The 18,171-nt window shown below is 40.3% G+C and overlaps 1 protein-coding gene across 8 annotated transcripts in view; it reads right to left on the bottom strand.

The window, feature by feature from the left end:
* Positions 1-18,171, bottom strand: part of LOC134353612 (protein kinase C-binding protein NELL1-like) — a 1,036,586-nt gene that overhangs the window by 158,943 nt on the left and 859,472 nt on the right. For 7 of the 8 annotated variants that reach the window (XM_063061731.1, XM_063061736.1, XM_063061733.1 and 4 more), the window contains one exon: positions 1,346-1,486. The exons of the other annotated variant lie outside the window; for it this stretch is intronic. In XM_063061731.1, the coding sequence (XP_062917801.1) occupies positions 1,346-1,486 (141 nt within the window). The remainder of the gene's footprint in view (positions 1-1,345; positions 1,487-18,171) is intronic. 8 annotated transcript variants of the gene reach the window in all.

Genomic DNA, 18,171 nt, shown 5'->3' with positions numbered 1-18,171 from the left:
TTATTGTCATATGCACAATTCCATATACCCACAGGTGAAATGAAAAACTTGCAGGAGCATTACAGGCACATGATATCATATATGCAAGATTTACAGGGTAAAAAAAATAACAAATAATACACAATTTTTATGAGGAAGACTGCAACTAGAATACAAACAATTTCAAGTTAGTGCAAAATGGTCAAACAGATCATAATATTGCTAACTTGTAATGATCAGTGTTTTGCCAGTTAGTTCAAGAACCGAATGGCTGAGCAAAGTGAATCTGGTAGAATGGGACTTCAGGCTTCTGTACCTTCTGCCCCATGTTAGCTGTGAGAAGGTGGCATAGTCTGGATGGTGAGGTTCTTTGATGATGAGTGTGGCCTTCTTGAGGCACTGATTCCTGTGGATACTATGAGTGATGGGAAGGCAAGTGCCCATGATGTGGTGGCAGATTCTGCAGTTTCTTACATTCCTGTGTAGTTGAGTTTCAACCAGTCAGGATACTTCCAACAGGACTTAAACCTCTAATTTTCAGTGATTTATACTTAAATGTGCACTGCAAGTAGCCGAAATATTTTCTGAAAGACTCTTGCAACCAGAAAATAAGGAAAGGGAGCAAATAAATAATGGTCTTTTCAAAGCATAAGTGAAGCATGGTGTCAGTTCCGGTTAATCAATTTCCTGTGCCTAATGATGGGAGTTATGCAGAATGATTGATGAGAACAGTACCTTCATCAGGAATCATATCAATCAATTGCCTACAAATGAATGGCAACTTCTGTCCACAATAATATATTCTATTCAGTGATTCAGCGGTGATCACCACCCTTCTCAAAGCACTGCTCAAATGGTATCGGATTCTTTTAATAGTCAGTTTTTAATTACGATTTCTATGGCTGAAAGTTGATTCCATAGAGAAGCTTTAGCAGCATCAAGATTTGTGCCATAATTGTCCTGGGTAGTTCTAATATGGTGTAAGCAAATCCTTTCATATTAGTACGGAGAAGTAGAGTATTAGCAATGGTCGGTGGCTGGGACCTCTCCAGCCACATCCTTGCATCTGTTGAAGCTGAAACTAAATTTGTGTAATCATAATCTTATAAAAGAGGAACAAACTGAAATTCCCTTGGCAAGCTGAGTTAGCACAGGATGACATTCAAGTGCAACTAAGATGAAAAATTATTAAAGCTCATTCGGAATTGCATGTCTTTCTTGCAGAGCAATACTTCTCTCCATTTTTTTCCTCAATTCCAATAGCAATTTAAAGGAAACACAGAAATTATAAGATAGGAAGATTTTGACCAGACATAAGGAGAGCAGGTGCCTATTGAAATGAAGACAGTTTTGTTTAATTACTTACCAACGCAAGTCTCACCGGTGAATGAATAGTTGCCATTGTCATGGTAACCTGTCCTGCATTCACAGTGGTACCACCCCGGTAGGTTGACACAACGAGCATGTCTGTGACACTGTATGATGCCTTCAGCACACTCATCAATATCTGTCTCACAAAAAAATATAGGACATACATGAGGGACAGCTCTGTAATTTCACATCACCCTTAACAGAAGCATATTATGATTTCTAAGCCCTTTTCACCATAATACTGTGGTTGTAGCCAGTTTATTTAAGATGGGAACAGAATATCAACCCTTGAAAGTTCCTTGACGATATTTGTTTTGTGTAACACAGCATGAGTAGGTAAACAAGAAGCTAAATAGGTCTGTTAATCTGTGATTAATGACCCAATGGCTATACCTTCTTAAATGGTTATTTGTCAAAAGTGTTCCAAGTGGTTCATAAAAAAGATTCTCTGTGACATTAAAACCCCAGACTTTCATTTCTGATTTCACTATTTACAGATAATGAGTTCAGCTATAACCCATAAGGTTTTGTTCTCTGCAATTTGCACTCTTTTATGCTCTATGATGCATTAAACTTCAGTCAGCCCTTCAGAAATAGGTCAAATTTCATGGAAAAGGAAAACGTAAGTGTGCGCATCTGTTTTCCCTTTTATCTTACATAAGGCAATTGGAGTTCAAACTCAGAAACAGGGTGACCAAATTATTAACAGGAAACAGCAATGTGTTCACCTCATGCAGGTACATGCTTGTCAGATGCACTAAAAGATAAACAATTGGTGTACTTGGCGGCAATCTGTTCACTCAACTATTCTCCTATATACTACCATTTCAAGCCAAGGAATTAACGTGAGTTCAAAGAATCGGGCAGAAAATCATTGCGGCACATCAGGTATACCTGAGTTAAAGAACTGGCAAAGTTGTAGCATAGCCGAGTCGGGTGGGAAAATCCCTCAAATCCTGAAATGGTGTATCACCCCAGGAGGACATGTAAAGTGGTTACGGTCAGAACCAGAGTCAGGTTTAATATCACCAGCATATGTTGTGAAATTCATTAACTTTACAGCAGCAGTACAATGAAATACATGATAAATCAATATAGAGAAAAAAAACTAAATTACACTATGTATATATATGTGTGTGTCTATTAAATGTTTAAGTTCAAAATACGTAGTGGAAACAAAATCAGAAATAAAAAAAGTAGTGAAAAGTGTTTATGGGTTCACTGTCCATTTAGAAATCAGATGGCAGAGGGGAAGAAGCTGTTCTTGAATTGCTGAGTGTGTGCCTTCAGGCTTCTGTATCTCCTTCCCAATGGTAACAATGAGAAGAGGGGACGTCCGGGATGGTGAAGTTCCTTAATGATTGACACCGCCTTCCTAAGGAACCACACCTTGAAGATGTCTTGGAAACTATGGAAGCTAGCACCCATGGTGGAGGTGACTAGTTTTTCAAGTTTCTGGAAAGTACTTGAATCTTGTACAGTAGCCCCACCTCCCCCCAAACCAGACGGTGATGTAGCTAGTCAGAATGCTCTCCAAGGTACATTTGTAGAAGTTTTCAAGTGTTCCAGTTGACAAACCAAATCTGCTCAAATTCCAAATGAAACATAGCCGCTGTCTTGCCTTCTCTACAGATAGAAACATAGAAAATAGGTGCAAGAGTAGGCCATTTGGCCCTTCGAGCCTGCACCGCCATTCAGTATGATCATGGCTGATCATCCAACTCAGAACCCTGTACCTGCCTTCTCTCCATACCCCCTGATCCCTTTAGTCACAAGGGCCATATCTAACTCCCTATTAAAGATAGCCAATGAACTGGCCTCAACTGTCTCCTGTGGCAGAGAATTCCACAGATTCACCACTCTCTGTGTGAAGAAGTTTTTCTTCATCTTGGTCCTAAAAGGCTTCCCCTTTATCCTTAAACTGTGACCCCTCGTTCTGGACTTCCCCAACATCGGGAACAATCTTCCTGCATCTAGCCTGTCCAATCCCTTTAGAATTTTATACGTTTCAATAAGATCCCCCTTCAATCTTCTAAATTCCGGCGAGTATAAGCCTAGTCGATCCAGTCTTTCTTCATATGAAAGTCCTGCCATCCCAGGAATCAATCTGGTGAACCTTCTTTGTACTCCCTCTATGGCAAGAATGTCTTTCCTCAGATTAGGGGAGCAAAACTGCACACAATACTCCAGGTGTGGTCTCACCAAGGCCTTGTACAACTGCAGTAGAACTTCCCTGCTCCTGTACTCAAATCCTCTTGCTATAAATGCCAGCATACCATTCACCTTTTTCACCGCCTGCTGTACCTGCATGCCCACTTTCAATGACTGGTGTATAATGACACCCAGGTCTCGTTGCACCTCCCCTTTTCCTAATCGGCCACCATTCAGATAATAATCTGTTTTCCTATTTTTGCCACCAAAGTGGATAACCTCACATTTATCCACATTAAATTGCATCTGCCATGAATTTGCCTACTCACCCAACCTATCCAAGTCACCCTGCATCCTCTTAGCATCCTCCTCACAGCTAACACTGCCGCCCAGCTTCATGTAATCCACAAACTTGGAGATGCTGCATTTAATTTCCTCGTCTAAGTCATTAATATATATTGTAAACAACTGGGGTCCCAGCACTGAGCCTTGTGGTACCCCACTAGTCACTGCCTGCCATTCTGAAAAGGTCCTGTTTATTCCTTTTGCTTCCTGTCTACCAACCAATTCTCTATCCACATCAATACCTTACCCCCAATACCGTGTGCTTTAAGTTTGCACACTAATCTCCTGTGTGGGACCTTGTCAAAAGCCTTTTGAAAATCCAAATATACCACATCCATTGGTTCTCCCCTATCCACTCTACTAGTTACATCCTCAAAAAATTCTATGAGATGCGTCAGACATGATTTTTCTTTCACAAATCCATGCTGACTTTGTCCGATGATTTCATCGCTTTCCAAATGTGCTGTTATCACATCTTTGATAACTGACTCCAGCATTTTCCTCACCACTGATGTCAGGCTAACCGGTCTATAATTCCCCGGTTTCTCTCTCCCTCCTTTTTAAAAAAGCGGGGTTACGTTAGCCACCCTCCAATCCTCAGGAACTAATCCAGAATCTAACGAGTTTTGAAAAATTATTACTAATGCATCCACTTTTCCTTGGGCTACTTCCTTAAACACTCTGGGATGCAGATGCATCAATATGTTGCATCCAGGTTAGGTCCTTGGAGATACTGACATCCAGGAACCTGAAATTGCTCGCACACTCCACTTCTGATCCCTCTATGAGGATTGGTTTGTGCTCCTTCGTCTTATCCTTTCTGAAGTCCACAGTCAGATCTTTGCTCTTTGGTCGAGTAATGTGTTTTAAAAATAAGTTATCACTATTGAATGTTAAATCTGTGCACTGTTTCTTCCTTTGTAAACATTTGTTTTCTAAATAAAGATAAATTTTAAAATTAAAAATATATACTAAAAAGCAAATCAGCATGCAACTGACAGAGCAACATGATCTAATAATGAATTGATCACACAGAAGGCCAACGCTGCATGCTTCACCAAATATAGTATGAGGACAGAATTTATTATGACTAGCTAAACTGAGCCTTGAGGAAGCTGTAACTGGGAAATAAGTCTTCATTCACATGCAAGCCTCCGATAGAGAGTCAGTCCAGGAGAATCCAAGAGAATCTCACTCTTCTAGCACGATGTTTTATATTTTTTCAACACAAAGGGAGCAATAAATGATTAACTAATCTCTTTTGCTACATTCACCTATTTAACTTTAACATTTTGAATATAGTGAGGTAAATGTACAGAATTACATATCTATAGTGGTAGCACATCTCAACTAGCTGGACTCCTTTGAAAATCCAGTAATGGTATCTGTTCCAATGCCTCTCAGTACAAACTCCAAACACCCAGAATACTGCCGTTTCATTATAGTGTTGAAGGATGGCTTGCACCTTGGGCAAGGATTAATCAACGCGGTTTGTGGATGGAACTCTGTAGTTCCTGCTGTGAACTGTTCCTGATTTCTGGTCACTCCTTTTTTGTTGCTCTTTTGGTCGATTTTGAATTGTGGTGGCCTGCAGATAACGAACACTGAGATTAATTGAATACTGTATGTCTGGACTCTTTCAATTTTCGTGTTTTATATTCTGTGTTTTTCACTCGTTTTTTTGGTGCCATTTGCATGATTTTTTTTGTGCGTGGAGTAGGGGTGAGGTGTGGTTTGATGTTTTTCTCTTAGAATGAGTTCCATGTTTTTTTTCTGTCTGTGGAGAAGATGAATCTCAGCATACATACTTTCATAATAAATGTACTTTGAACCTTTGAATGGTTCTATCAATATAGAATCAATATGAAGGTTATGTGACAAAACAGATCTGTCCTAAACTGTGCCTTAAATGATACGGACACACCTTTAAGACTGTGCTAATAGCAGGAGCATTCATCTGTTATCTTTTCTTATGTTGGAAGCTAAATTGTATACAAGATTATTGCAACACACATCAAAGCTGCTGGTGAAGGCAGCAGGCCAGGCAGCATCCCTAGGAAGAGGTACGGTTGATGTTTCGGGCCAAGATGTGTGTTGCTTGAATTTCCAGCACCTGCAGAATTCCTCGTGTTTGTGTTTTTAAATACAGTATTATTTATTTCCTAAAGACTGGTTCTCATTTTCAGTTAATCCATAATTAGGCTATCCAACAGTTCATAATCCTAGATAGTCCCTAACAACATTAACAGGCTTTCATCGTGAGAATTGGGGACCTCAGAGCTCAAAATTACACTGAAAACTAATCTGAATATTACAAGAAAAGTGTACAATTAAAGTAGGATTCCACAGATATGTGGAAACACATATCTGGGGAACCACAAGAAATCAAGGAAAAGTCGGCTGGAATTGGAAGATCATTGGAAGGTCGAAACAAGAAAGTATGCAATATACATTTAAGTGGTAGCAACACCATGTGAATGTATAGTAAGATACAAGGAAAATGTAGAACAACTTGAGGTTAAAGAATCACAGTCCATTTATGAAGCACAAAGGAAACGCGGAAATATTATGAACAGTTACGAATGATAATGGAAGTGAGAAATACTTGAAGCAACCTTGGAGGTGACTATATGGGAACAATCCTTAGAAAACAAGGTGGATAAGGTATCAGGCCCTGACCAGACCATTACAGTATCACTGAATTGCTGTGTTTCTGAAGGTAGCTACCTGACCAATAGAATCTACTGTATGTTGCTCCTGTTAGAACAATACCATCAATATGTTCCTCCAAATGTTCCCTGTGGCCCTACAAAATACTTTCTTTCAAGTGCATATCCAGTTTCCTTCTGCAAATACCAACGGATTGCTTCCACCACTCTTAAAGGCAGAGAATTACATGTTCTAGCTATGAACACAGTTTTTTTAATCACAACCCATAAGATTCAAGATTGAAGATTCAAAAAAAACCTTATTGTCATTCTAACCGTACATCAGCTCTGCAGGGCAGAATGAGACAGCGTTTCCCAGGAGCAGTGCAATCATAACACAACAAACGCAACACTAAATAATAAACATAACAATAAATAGTAAAATACAACAGCCACATGTCAGTTAAAATCAAGTTATAGTGTCCAGTGCGAGTTAAAAGTGTCTAAAAGCAGAGTCAGGAAGAGCAGCTATTTAACAGTCTGACAAAGACCCTTTGACAAAATTTTGTCTCATCTCTTTTGTTCCTCAAATCATCTGCTGAGAAAATCAGCTTCCCTTCATCCCGCTAAGCCTAATTTTGCCTAAATGCCGAAAGAAATCAGTGAGAATATAGCAGAACTTGCATTATGGGACTAGAAAGTCACTAGCGGAAATCATTGTTCACCAACAGAGAGGATGGATAATCAGTACCATAAACTAATCAAGGCCATATGTTCACATCCTATGTTAGCATACATTTCAAGAGGGCTAGAATGTAAAACCAAGGATATAAAAGCTGAGGCATTAAAAGACATTGGTTGGACCACACTTGAAGTATTGTGAGCAATTGCGGGATGCATATCTAAGAAAATATGTGCTGGCATTGGAGAGAGTCCAAAGGAGATGAATGAGAATTATCCCAGGAATGAAAGAGTTAATGAATGAGCAGTGATCAATGGCCCTGGGCCTGTATTCATTGGAGTTTAGAAGAATGAGGGAGGGATCTCATTGAAAACAATTTAATATTGAAAGGCACAGATAAAGTGGGCATGGAGAGGATGTTTCCTACAATGGGGTGTCTAAGACCAGTTGGCACAGCCTCAGAACAGAAGGACTTTCCTTTAGAACTGAGATGAGGAGGAATTTCTTTAGCCAGAAGGTGGTGATGGCTGTGAATGCCAAGTTATTGGGAATGTTTAAAGTGAAGGTTCTTGATTAGTAAGGGGTTCAAGGTTATGCGGGTGGGGGGGGAGGCAGGAGAATGGAGTTAAGAGGGATAATAAAGCAGCCATGATGGAATGGTGAAGCAGACTTGATGGGCTGACTGATCTAATTCTATTCCTATGTTTTATAGTCTCAAAATATGTCATCAGGGAGATAAAGTTAGCAATTTGAAATTATTGGTTATTCAAGAACAGCCATGATGAAAACACCAAAAGAAAGTCAAATTTAACAAGACACCTTTTGAAGGAATGTTTTGTAGAATGATTGCATGTAACACATCTGGCTTTAAAAGACAATATTCAATAATGTGATTACAAAAAATGGTAAGAAACGAAGGGAAAATCCAAGCAAAAAGGTAACAGCATGAAAGGAAAAATGGTAAAGAATAACATCAATTTACTTGGTAGTTGCATGCTTTTGGTTTCTAGGTAAATAAAATTGCTTCCAATTTTGAATTCAGAAATAGTAGATCAAAGAATGTCAATGGAAAAGAAATAAGGACAAGATTTGAAAACAGTGAGCTTTCATCAAAACTGTTTCATATAATTTTCTTGGCAACTACAGTATTTTGCTTTGCACAATCATACTGGTCAAAAAACTGTGTGCATGTCTTGGGCTGAATAGGACAGTAAAAGTGTTTTCAACAGGTTAGCAGGTCAACTAGTTCATCAGCATCGTTTTAGAGGCAGAGAAAGGAGCTTGGGTTTTAGGGGCAGGTTTGTGGGGGGAATTAGAGGTCGGCCCAGACTCTAAGCCTCTGTTCCATGCTCTACGTACAAAGGCCAGCGGTGTGGACATCTGATGTGGATAGATGTTGAGTCTGTGAGTTCACTGGAGGCTGGAAGCCCCGAGACAGCCTGTCCTGGGGTTGAGGGGCTGTATGTGTGTATGCGTGGATGGGTGGGAGAAGAGGGGCTTGTTTTGTTGTTGTTGATGTTGATGCTTGTGATGATTCTGCTGAACATTGTGGGCGTGCTACATGACTCCAGAATGTGTGGCAGAACTTGCGGTCCGCCACCAGCACATCTTTAGATTGTGTTGGTTGTTTACACAAGTGATGCATTTCACTGTATATTTCACTGTGCATGTGATAAATCAATGAATCTGCTGGGCTGATCTATTTAATACAGTGAGGTCTGAAAGTGCAGTTTCTGTGTGGATAAGTATTGGATGAAAAAACAAGACTAAAGGATTCAAAAACAATAACAGTTTTAAATAAAAGTCATGGCGTACAAGAGTAAATCAGAATAGACAGCAGTTAAGGTGTGGAAATTCATTTGTAAAGTTTTATGATTATTCCGGTATTAACATTCCTTAAAGCAACTCCACAATGGATGGTCCCAAACCTGACTGTGAAAGGATGGGCAGGGGATTAGCAACCCCATCAGATAAAAACCCAGTGCTGCAGAAATGCCAACAGAAGTTCCAAAGACCTCGTCCCTAGGAGAGGAAGGATCTTCAAAGATGGACTATACCTGGGACAACTTGAAAGACTAACCCAGGATAGAGGACGCTGAGAAGTGGCTATCAGTGGCCTATACTTCAGTAGGAATGATGGGCTTAAGGTAAGGTAATACTTAAAGCACAAGGCAGACATTCATGAGAATGACATCAATGTTTATTATGCGAAGAAACTTGAAATATTTGAACATTATCAATGAACAAGGAGATTAAACTTCCCTTCACTGTATGAAGGGATTTTGAAAGTGAATAGGAAAAGATTATTACCTCAATTTTTGCAATGAAACTCAAGGAATCACCTTTTTAAAGATGTCATTCAGAAAGTGAAAAATAATTAGACAAATGGTTACTGGAGCATGAAATGATTTGCCATAGAGACTTCTTAGACTAGGAATCTTTACAATTATAGTAGGAAAAGAGGAGAGGGAGTTAGAGGTGGAATATGGTTTGTTTAGAATTGCTCCAGAAGAGCGTTGAATGCAAACAGTCACAGCACTAAATTGATAGGAGTCTTTATGGACTTGTACCTCTTCATGCTCTTGTTTTAAAAATAGTGACAGCTCTAGCTAATCAATATAGGAATACAGTGGCAGGCTCAGTACAAATTACTTGGTTTGAATCATCTGAAAATTAAGCTTGCAATGCCATCAGCTTTTGGTTATTTTGGGATGGTCACAACGTGAAAGCATAATTAAAGCACACAAATTTTGATCTTATGCACTTGTTTTGCACCTCACCTGGTTCATCATCTGCTGCTTCATTCACTTAGCTTGCCACTGGACACGTTAAGTTAAACGTTATCCCACTTATGTGAAGTAGAAGTCGGTATCTATTCACGTAAATTACAGAATATCTATAAATAGATTTAACTCTCTTGCAAGGTTGCAATGATGACAGATCATGGAGTTGAAACATTACCTGTGTTTCACTAACCACAGACTGTGTCTAACGTTTTTGTTTTCAGCATTTCCTGGTCTATTACAAACTTTCAGTAGGTACTATGGTACTTTGATTTTAAGGAAATGATCATATAATTTCTACATAGGTTCATCCTCTTCGCTCAGTCTGCTGCACCCACTCACCATTTTCCTTTGCCCTTTTTCTGACTTTACTGTACATCAATTAATCACATTAAAATCACAAACTGCAATTCTTTGATGCAATACCTGCATCATTTTCAGTATGGCGGCCTCCATATTTTTAGTGCAGCGATGATTCGGTTTACTTCTAGTTCTTTATGTACAAATGCAACATTATTTAATGCTATCAACCTTCCACTGGCTCTGAATCACAGTGAGTGTTACATACCAATGAGTCCATATTCCAGTACCTCCAGATCCAATTGTCCATTTCTCTCTGATTCCAAGTCCTAGCATATATGGAGTCTATTTGTCCAATTGTCATCAACCCTTTCCACACTCTGCCCTTTTCCCTTTCATGTCGTAGAGTCACAGAACATGGAAACAAGTCCACTAAGTCTACACCCACACCAAGTACTTATCTAAATTAACCCTGCATTAACCCCATTTATTTCTCCACACCCTCCAACGCCCATCATTCCCACCACTCACCTACACACGAGGGGCAATTTTCATTGGTTAATTAAACTACTAACTCACGTATCTTTGAACGTGGGAGGAAATTAGAGTACCTGGCGGAGACCAACACAGGCAGCAGACGAACGTGAAAACTCCACGCAGACAGCACCCAATATCTGGACTGAACTCAGATTGCTGGAGTGTGAGCCGTTAGCCCTACTAGCTGTGCCAAAGAGTTACCTACATTTGCACTGGCATTCTCCTTAAATACACCAATGTCATCAGTTTCAAACTCCCCTTTGTCATTCAGTTCCAAGTCATCCCTGCCACTTAAGGAAATTTCCAGTAAGTTCTTTATTCATTATGAATCCATAAGTTTGTAAAGTCCCCAAATTATTAACTGCTTTTGAAAACATGTCCAACTGAAAAAATATGCTTCAACCAACTTAGATCCATACTTGACAGAGTAAGTCATTGCAACAGGCAGGTCAGTTATGTTAGTAAAGATGTGATCTCTAGATTTTATCTCAGAATATTTATTCACAACATTTTCTCGCCCAGTGAGCTGGAAGTGGGGTGGGTCTCATCGATGGTCAAGCGTAGAGCAAAATATGTCAATTTTGGAAAATTGAGACAATTATAGAATAAAGGAAGCATGGACTACAGTACCTTCCCTCAATAAAAACAGTGATATTCCAAACATACTGAAATATCTGGAAGATGTGTACATGTGTCCATGGAGTCACTACCTAACTGCATGGAAACAGACTAATCACATCCATGCGGATTGGACAAATCTATCAGCTCTAAGATATATGTATAAAATCCATTCACAGTTGCTAACTGATGTTTGATCATCAAGCATAAGAATCAGATTCAGGTTCAATATCATTGGAATAGGTTGTGAAATATGTTCAGTTTGCAGCAGCAATGCAATGCAATACATAATAGAGAAAGAACTGAAAAATAGAAAATAGAAAGTAGGGAGGTAGTGTTCGTGGGTTCAATATCCATTCAGAAATCAGATGGTGGAGGGGAAAAAGCTGTCCCTGAATCACAGAATGTGTGCCTTCAGGCTTCTGTACCTCCTTCCTTATGGTAGCACTGAGAACAAGGCATGACCTGGGTGATGGGGATCCAAACATTTCCTTCTACTTGGCTGTTTTACATTTAATGGCTGCAGTCCCAATACCTGGTCCCAATACCCAATACCAGTCCCAATACTCAAGTAATAGCACAAAGGAGGCAAATGGAGAGGAATTCAGCTAACTCAGCACTCTTTGTCAGACAGTGCATAGCTTAGTCATGACACATCAATATTAAAGGCACATCCCACTGGCAGCACCATAAGATGACCTGAAGCAATTAAACCTCTCTTTAACCTGAAGGGCCAGTTTTCGATCTCAGTCTCCTTGGACCTATTGTGATCAGTGCTGACCTGTTCAGCTCTTTGACCTAAAGAGTTTGTCGCTGTTCTTAGTCCTCTCGAGGCCATGGTATAAATCTTGTCAGTATTCTCTTTATCTTTCTCATTATATCCATGTTAGCTGCTGACTAGAAAATGGGGGCAATGTTATGTGGGAAAACCTCTATATTATATGCATTTTTGGGCCTCTTTGTCCCTAACAATTTTCCTGCATACTCCCCATCTGAATAATATAGCATGTGTTTCTAATTCCAGTATCTAAGTTATATATATCTATATGAGAAGACTGACTGGAAGCTACTGATATACTGATAGTAGTATACAAAATTATAACGTGCCAAGATAGGGTCATATAGCACTATAACATAGTTAGGATATGAAGTGAAAAAAAACACTTTTCCTAGGCAGAAGTGTTGAACTCTAAAGGGTGAAGTTTAAAGTGATAAGTGAGATGATTTTGGAGTTGCAGGGAGGAGTTCTGAGGAAGAATTGTTTTATTCTTCTTTCTCTTCTTTTGTAATGCGTAAAATAAAAACAGATTTTATTGCTTGACGAAGAACAGCATGTAACCCCTGCTGAAAAACAGAGTCAAAGCATTCTGACCCACTGGAGCCCATCCAGCTCAATCACTGGCTGTTTGACTACCCCAGTGAATCACAATGGGTTTAGCCCTGAATCCCTGAATTGAAAAGAAATACCAAATTGAAGTCTTTTCAAAGACAAGCAAAGAAATGCTTTTGATAATCAATACCAAGAAAGCTGATCAAAAAGCATAGTTGGGATTATGTCACACCACTAATAAAGCAACAACCAGCTCATGTACCTTTTGGAACAAAGGTTCTGCTGGCAACATTGTGGGAAAGTCCTGTTATTTTTTAATGTTAATACAGGAGTAGCATAAAATTATCTTTAATATGCACCTGCAGAGAATGCATACAATTCATATTAGCTTAATTTAACAACTTTATTTTTATAAAATCGTGATTTTTATCCTTTGATACCTTTTAATTAAGAAAAATTGATCCAGGACTGACCTACCAGTTGCTGCTCTGCATGAAGAAGCATTACTCAGCTTCATTTCTGAATAGTCCAGCTCCATTTTTAACCACCCACTATTACTAAACTCATTAATCAGTGGTAAAAGCTCATCCTAAATCTATTAATTCTTCTTAATATCTTGAACACTCAATCATATCCCTACAAACTTGTAATTTGCATATTCTGTCCATATATTCTAATCCTTGGAACTCTGTTATATACAGTATCTGCTGTACTTTTTTCTAAGATGCAATCCCCATAAATACTCACATCAGGGCTTTGTATAGTTAGAGCACTTCTCAAACCATTTTTACCTTAGTAAAGATTGTCATTCTTTATACCTGGTAATGAATGTATGCTGGATATAACTAAAGAATGAAGCTGCTAAAGGACAGAGGAGTTCCACTGTCCCTTCTCTCTCTGCTGAGGACATTGTAAATCTCTTTGTATCCAGACAATTAAGTCTCTTGGATATCCACGGCTTCTAAATTTTCACATTCTGTTCGTTCCTCTTTAGGTCCACAGCAGATGACTTGCTTATGGACTTCTTGTCCAACTCCCATCAGGGAAGATGCGACACAGCTTACACACCAGGACCTCCAGACTCAAAAACAATAACTTCTCCCAAGCCGCTAGGCAGATCAACACCTCCACCATTAACACACCCCACCACCCTACCACCACTACATATACATCATCTAGTGTCACTTTACATATTGCAATCAGACTATGTACTTAACAGTTATGTGTGCATTGTTTTTTATATGATTGCTTTTATATTTATATTGTGTTTTGGGTTTTTAATTGTATTTTTAGCTTATTCTGGCTTTTTATGCTGCATCAAATTAGGAGAAACTATCATTTTGTTCTCCTTTACACTAGTGTATTGAAGAATAGCAATAAACAATCTTGAATCTTGAATCATGTATTTGCTTGCAGTAAAATTCATGTACCAGAGTTGCAGCAAGAATTTGTCTTTCTAAATCACTGCTTCCACTCATTATGTTTACATTGCTGCCCAATAATAATATCACCAACAAAGCATAGCAAGATATGGAGGTGTGTATACTATTATCTAGATACCATGAGTCATATTTTGCCCATTTGAGTTCCAGTTCACTTCCCTATTTTTTGTAGTTTTTCTACCGTACCACAGTACATGGCAGCAACACGTTTGCTTGCTGTTGGAGATTAATCTTACCAGGCTTGGGACATCACCATAGGAGATACGCAGCACAGTGTCTTAGGCCTAAATACCTTCTGCTCTTTCTTCAGGGGCCTGTTTTTCATTATGAGGTCAGAAGTGAGAATCTTCACTGACGATTGCACAAGATTACCCTAAACCAGCGTGGATAATTTCACTTTACTCACCTCAACTCTGAACTGATTCCATAATCTGTGGATTTACTTTCAAGGACTTCACAACTCGGGCTCTAAGTATTATTTATTTACTTATCCATTCATTTATTTTTATTTGCACAGATTGTCTTCTTTTGCACATTAGTTGTTTGCAGTATGTCCCTGATTCTATTGTACTGTATTTCTTTGTTCTACTGTGAATGCCTACAAGAAAGTGAATCTCTGGGTTGTATATGGTGACATATGCATACTTCGATAATAAGTTCACTTTGACTTTGAAGTATTGTGTAACTCAAACTCTTTCCTTGATGTTGATAGATTCGTGTCTTATCAATGCTCCTTAAAGTGGCGGAGCTAACTGCTACCTTGAATTCAAGGGCAGTCACTCTACCCTTGCCTCTGGAAGTTAGCTCTTTGGCTCATATTTTAACCCAATGCTATGAAGATTTGACATTGACATGAACAGATTTGACATTGTGGCCCCTGCCCATCCCACACATGAGCCATCTGTTGTCGGCCTCCAACCAACACATATTCCACTCTCCCCTCCTACCCCTCCTCACAGTCCCCCACCCTGCTCTCATGACTATACCCCTTCCCCACATGAAACCAACTCGGTGGGCTTCACAGCTGAACAGGTGAGAAGGCAGCTGAAACGTCTCAACCCAAGCAAGGCTGCAGGACCGGATGGTGTCAGTACCAGGGTGCTCAAAGCCTGTGCCCCTCAGCTATGTGAAGTACTTCGCCATGTCTTCAACCTGAGCCTGAGGCTCCAGAGGGTTCCTGTACTGTGGAAGACATCCTGCCTCGTCCCTGTGCCAAAGACGCCGCGCCCCAGCGGCCTCAATGACTACAGGCTGGTGGCATTGACCTCCCACATCATGAAGACCCTGGAGAGACTTGTTCTGGAGCTGCTCTGGCCTATGGTCAGGCCACACAGATCCCCTCCAGTTCACCTACCAACCCTGACTAGGAGTTGAGGATGCCATCGTCTTCCTGCTGAACCATGTCTACGCCCACCTGGACAAGCCAGCGAGCACTGTGAGGGTCATGTTTTTTTGACTTCTCCAGTGCATTCAACACCATCCGCCCTGCTCTGTTGGGGGAGAAGCTGACAGCGATGCAGGTAGATGCTTCCCTGGTATCATGGATTCTTGATTACCTGACTGGCAGACCACAGTACGTGTGCTTGCAACACTGTATGTCCGACAGAGTGATCAGCAGCACTGGGGCTCCACAGGGGACTGTCTTGTCTCCCTTTCTCTTCACCATTTACACCTCAGACTTCAACTACTGCACAGAGTCTTGTCATATTCAGAAGTTTTCGGATGACTCTGCCATAGTTGGATGCATCAGCAAGGGAGGTGAGGCTGAGTACAGGGCTACGGTAGGAAACTTTGTCACAAGGTATGAGCAGAATTATCTGCAGCTTAATGTGAAAAAGACTAAGGAGCTGGTGGTAGACCTGAGGAGAGCTAAGGTACCAGTGACCCCTGTTTCCATCCAGGGGGTCAGTGTGGACATGGTGGAGGATTACAAATACCTGGGGATGCGAATTGACAATAAACTGGACTGGTCAAAGAACACTGAGGCTGTCTACAAGAAGGGTCAGAGCCGTCTCTATTTCCTGAGGAGACTGAGGTCCTTTAACATCTGCCGGACGATGCTGAGGATGTTCTACGAGTCTGTGGTGGCCAGTGCTATCATGTTTGCTGTTGTGTGCTGGGGCAGCAGGCTGAGGGTGGCAGACACCAACAGAATCAACAAACTCATTCGTAAGGCCAGTGATGTTGTGGGGATGGAACTGGACTCTCTGACGGTGGTGTCTGAAAAGAGGATGCTGTCTAAGTTGCATGCCACCTTGATCAATGTCTCCCATCCACTACATAATGTACTGGGTGGGCACAGGAGTACATTCAGCCAGAGACTCATTCTACCGAGATGCAGCACTGAGCGTCATAGGAAGTCATTCCTGCCTGTGGCCATCAAACTTTACAACTTTTTCCTTGGCGGGTCAGACACCCTGAGCCAATAGGCTGGTCCTGGATTTATTTCATAATTTACTGGCATAAATTACATATTACTATTTAACTATTTATGGTTCTATTACTATTTATTATTTTTGATGCAACTGTAACGAAAACCAATTTCCCCTAGGATCAATAAAGTATGACTATGACTATGACTATGTCTGAAACTGACAGATTTGCCTGAAACCTATTGGTGAGAAAGTGGCATTCAACATTACTGTCAATCTGATGCAAAGCTCAAAGTCATGTATGCAATGCAATAGAATTTTTCAATGGCAAATTCTCAAACATTCATTGTACACCCTTCCAGGCACAGACAGTTTTCGGGGCCATTTCCAGTTCATTAACTCATGACTGTGTGTGGACACTGCTATACACAAGCAGATGGCCACATTTTCTAATTCATGATGGGGACCACACCTTACAATTTACAAGGCCATGGCTGAAATCAAAAAATATATAAAGGTAAGACGCTGCAAATGGCAAGTGTTAAGAAAGTGTTAGGATATTAGGAGGAGGAGAAGATGGCGGCGCGACGCAGTGCATGCGGCCTCTCTGGTGAATGATATCTGTAATCTGTCAAGTAGGGTACCATGCACAATTCTGATTTGATGGAGACAGACGTGAGAGTACGGAGGAACATCAGGAGAAACTTCTGAAATGCCCGCTTCGCTGCTGCTGTTACTGTGTGGTCCGAAATCTCCAGAGCAGAAGGCCCCGAATCCTCGGCTTTGCTTGTTTCGGCGGCCGGGGCTAGGTCGAAGGCGCTCGGGAGGGTGTATCGAAGGGCTGGTTGGAGGCTCGAAGTTGTCGGATGGACAGACTCAGTGTCGGCTGTGGTCGGGTGCTTCCAATGCATCGGCAGTTGTCGGTGCCTGGAGGTTTATGGCAGGGAGTTTCTCCCTTTTGCCACTTGCTATCGGGGACTCGGGAGTTGATCGACTCGGGATTTTGAGACTTTTTTTTACTGTGCCCATGGTCTGTTCTTTATCAAATTATGGTATTGCTTTGCACTGCTGTAACTATATGTTATAATTATGTGGTTCTATCAGTGTTAGTCTTTGGTCTGTCCTGTTTTTCTGTGATATCACTCTGGAGGAACATTGTATCATTTCTTAATGCATGTATGCATTTCTAAATGACAATAAACGAGGACTGAGTATTCTCATGACCTAATATAAAAGAACGCAGATTACTATTACAGCAAATAACACTTTTCCAAATAAACTAAACTATCACACAATTCAAAGGAAAACATGATACATAATAATAGATTGAGCAGCAAAAGAAATTTGTGAAAGAAAAAAGCAAGCATTATTTAAATATTAGTGAAATTCAAACATACTCTGATTGGAAACTGAAATTTACTTCAAAAGGAACAGGATGGGACAATGGGGAAGATGTACAAAGAAGTTTGCTTCACACAATAAGCTTTCCAGAGGTTGCTTCTGTGACCAAAAATGAAAGTTTATTCTCACCGCAAGGAAAATAGAGATGGAGATGATTACTATTCAAGAGATAGTTCTGGTGGTTTATTCAAACTGAAAAGAAATTTAAAGAG

This window comes from Mobula hypostoma, chromosome 11 (assembly GCF_963921235.1).
Source record: "Mobula hypostoma chromosome 11, sMobHyp1.1, whole genome shotgun sequence".
Lineage (NCBI taxonomy): Eukaryota > Metazoa > Chordata > Chondrichthyes > Myliobatiformes > Myliobatidae > Mobula > Mobula hypostoma.
Note: the sequence above shows the minus strand (reverse complement) of the source record. Positions and strands in the feature narration are given on the sequence as shown.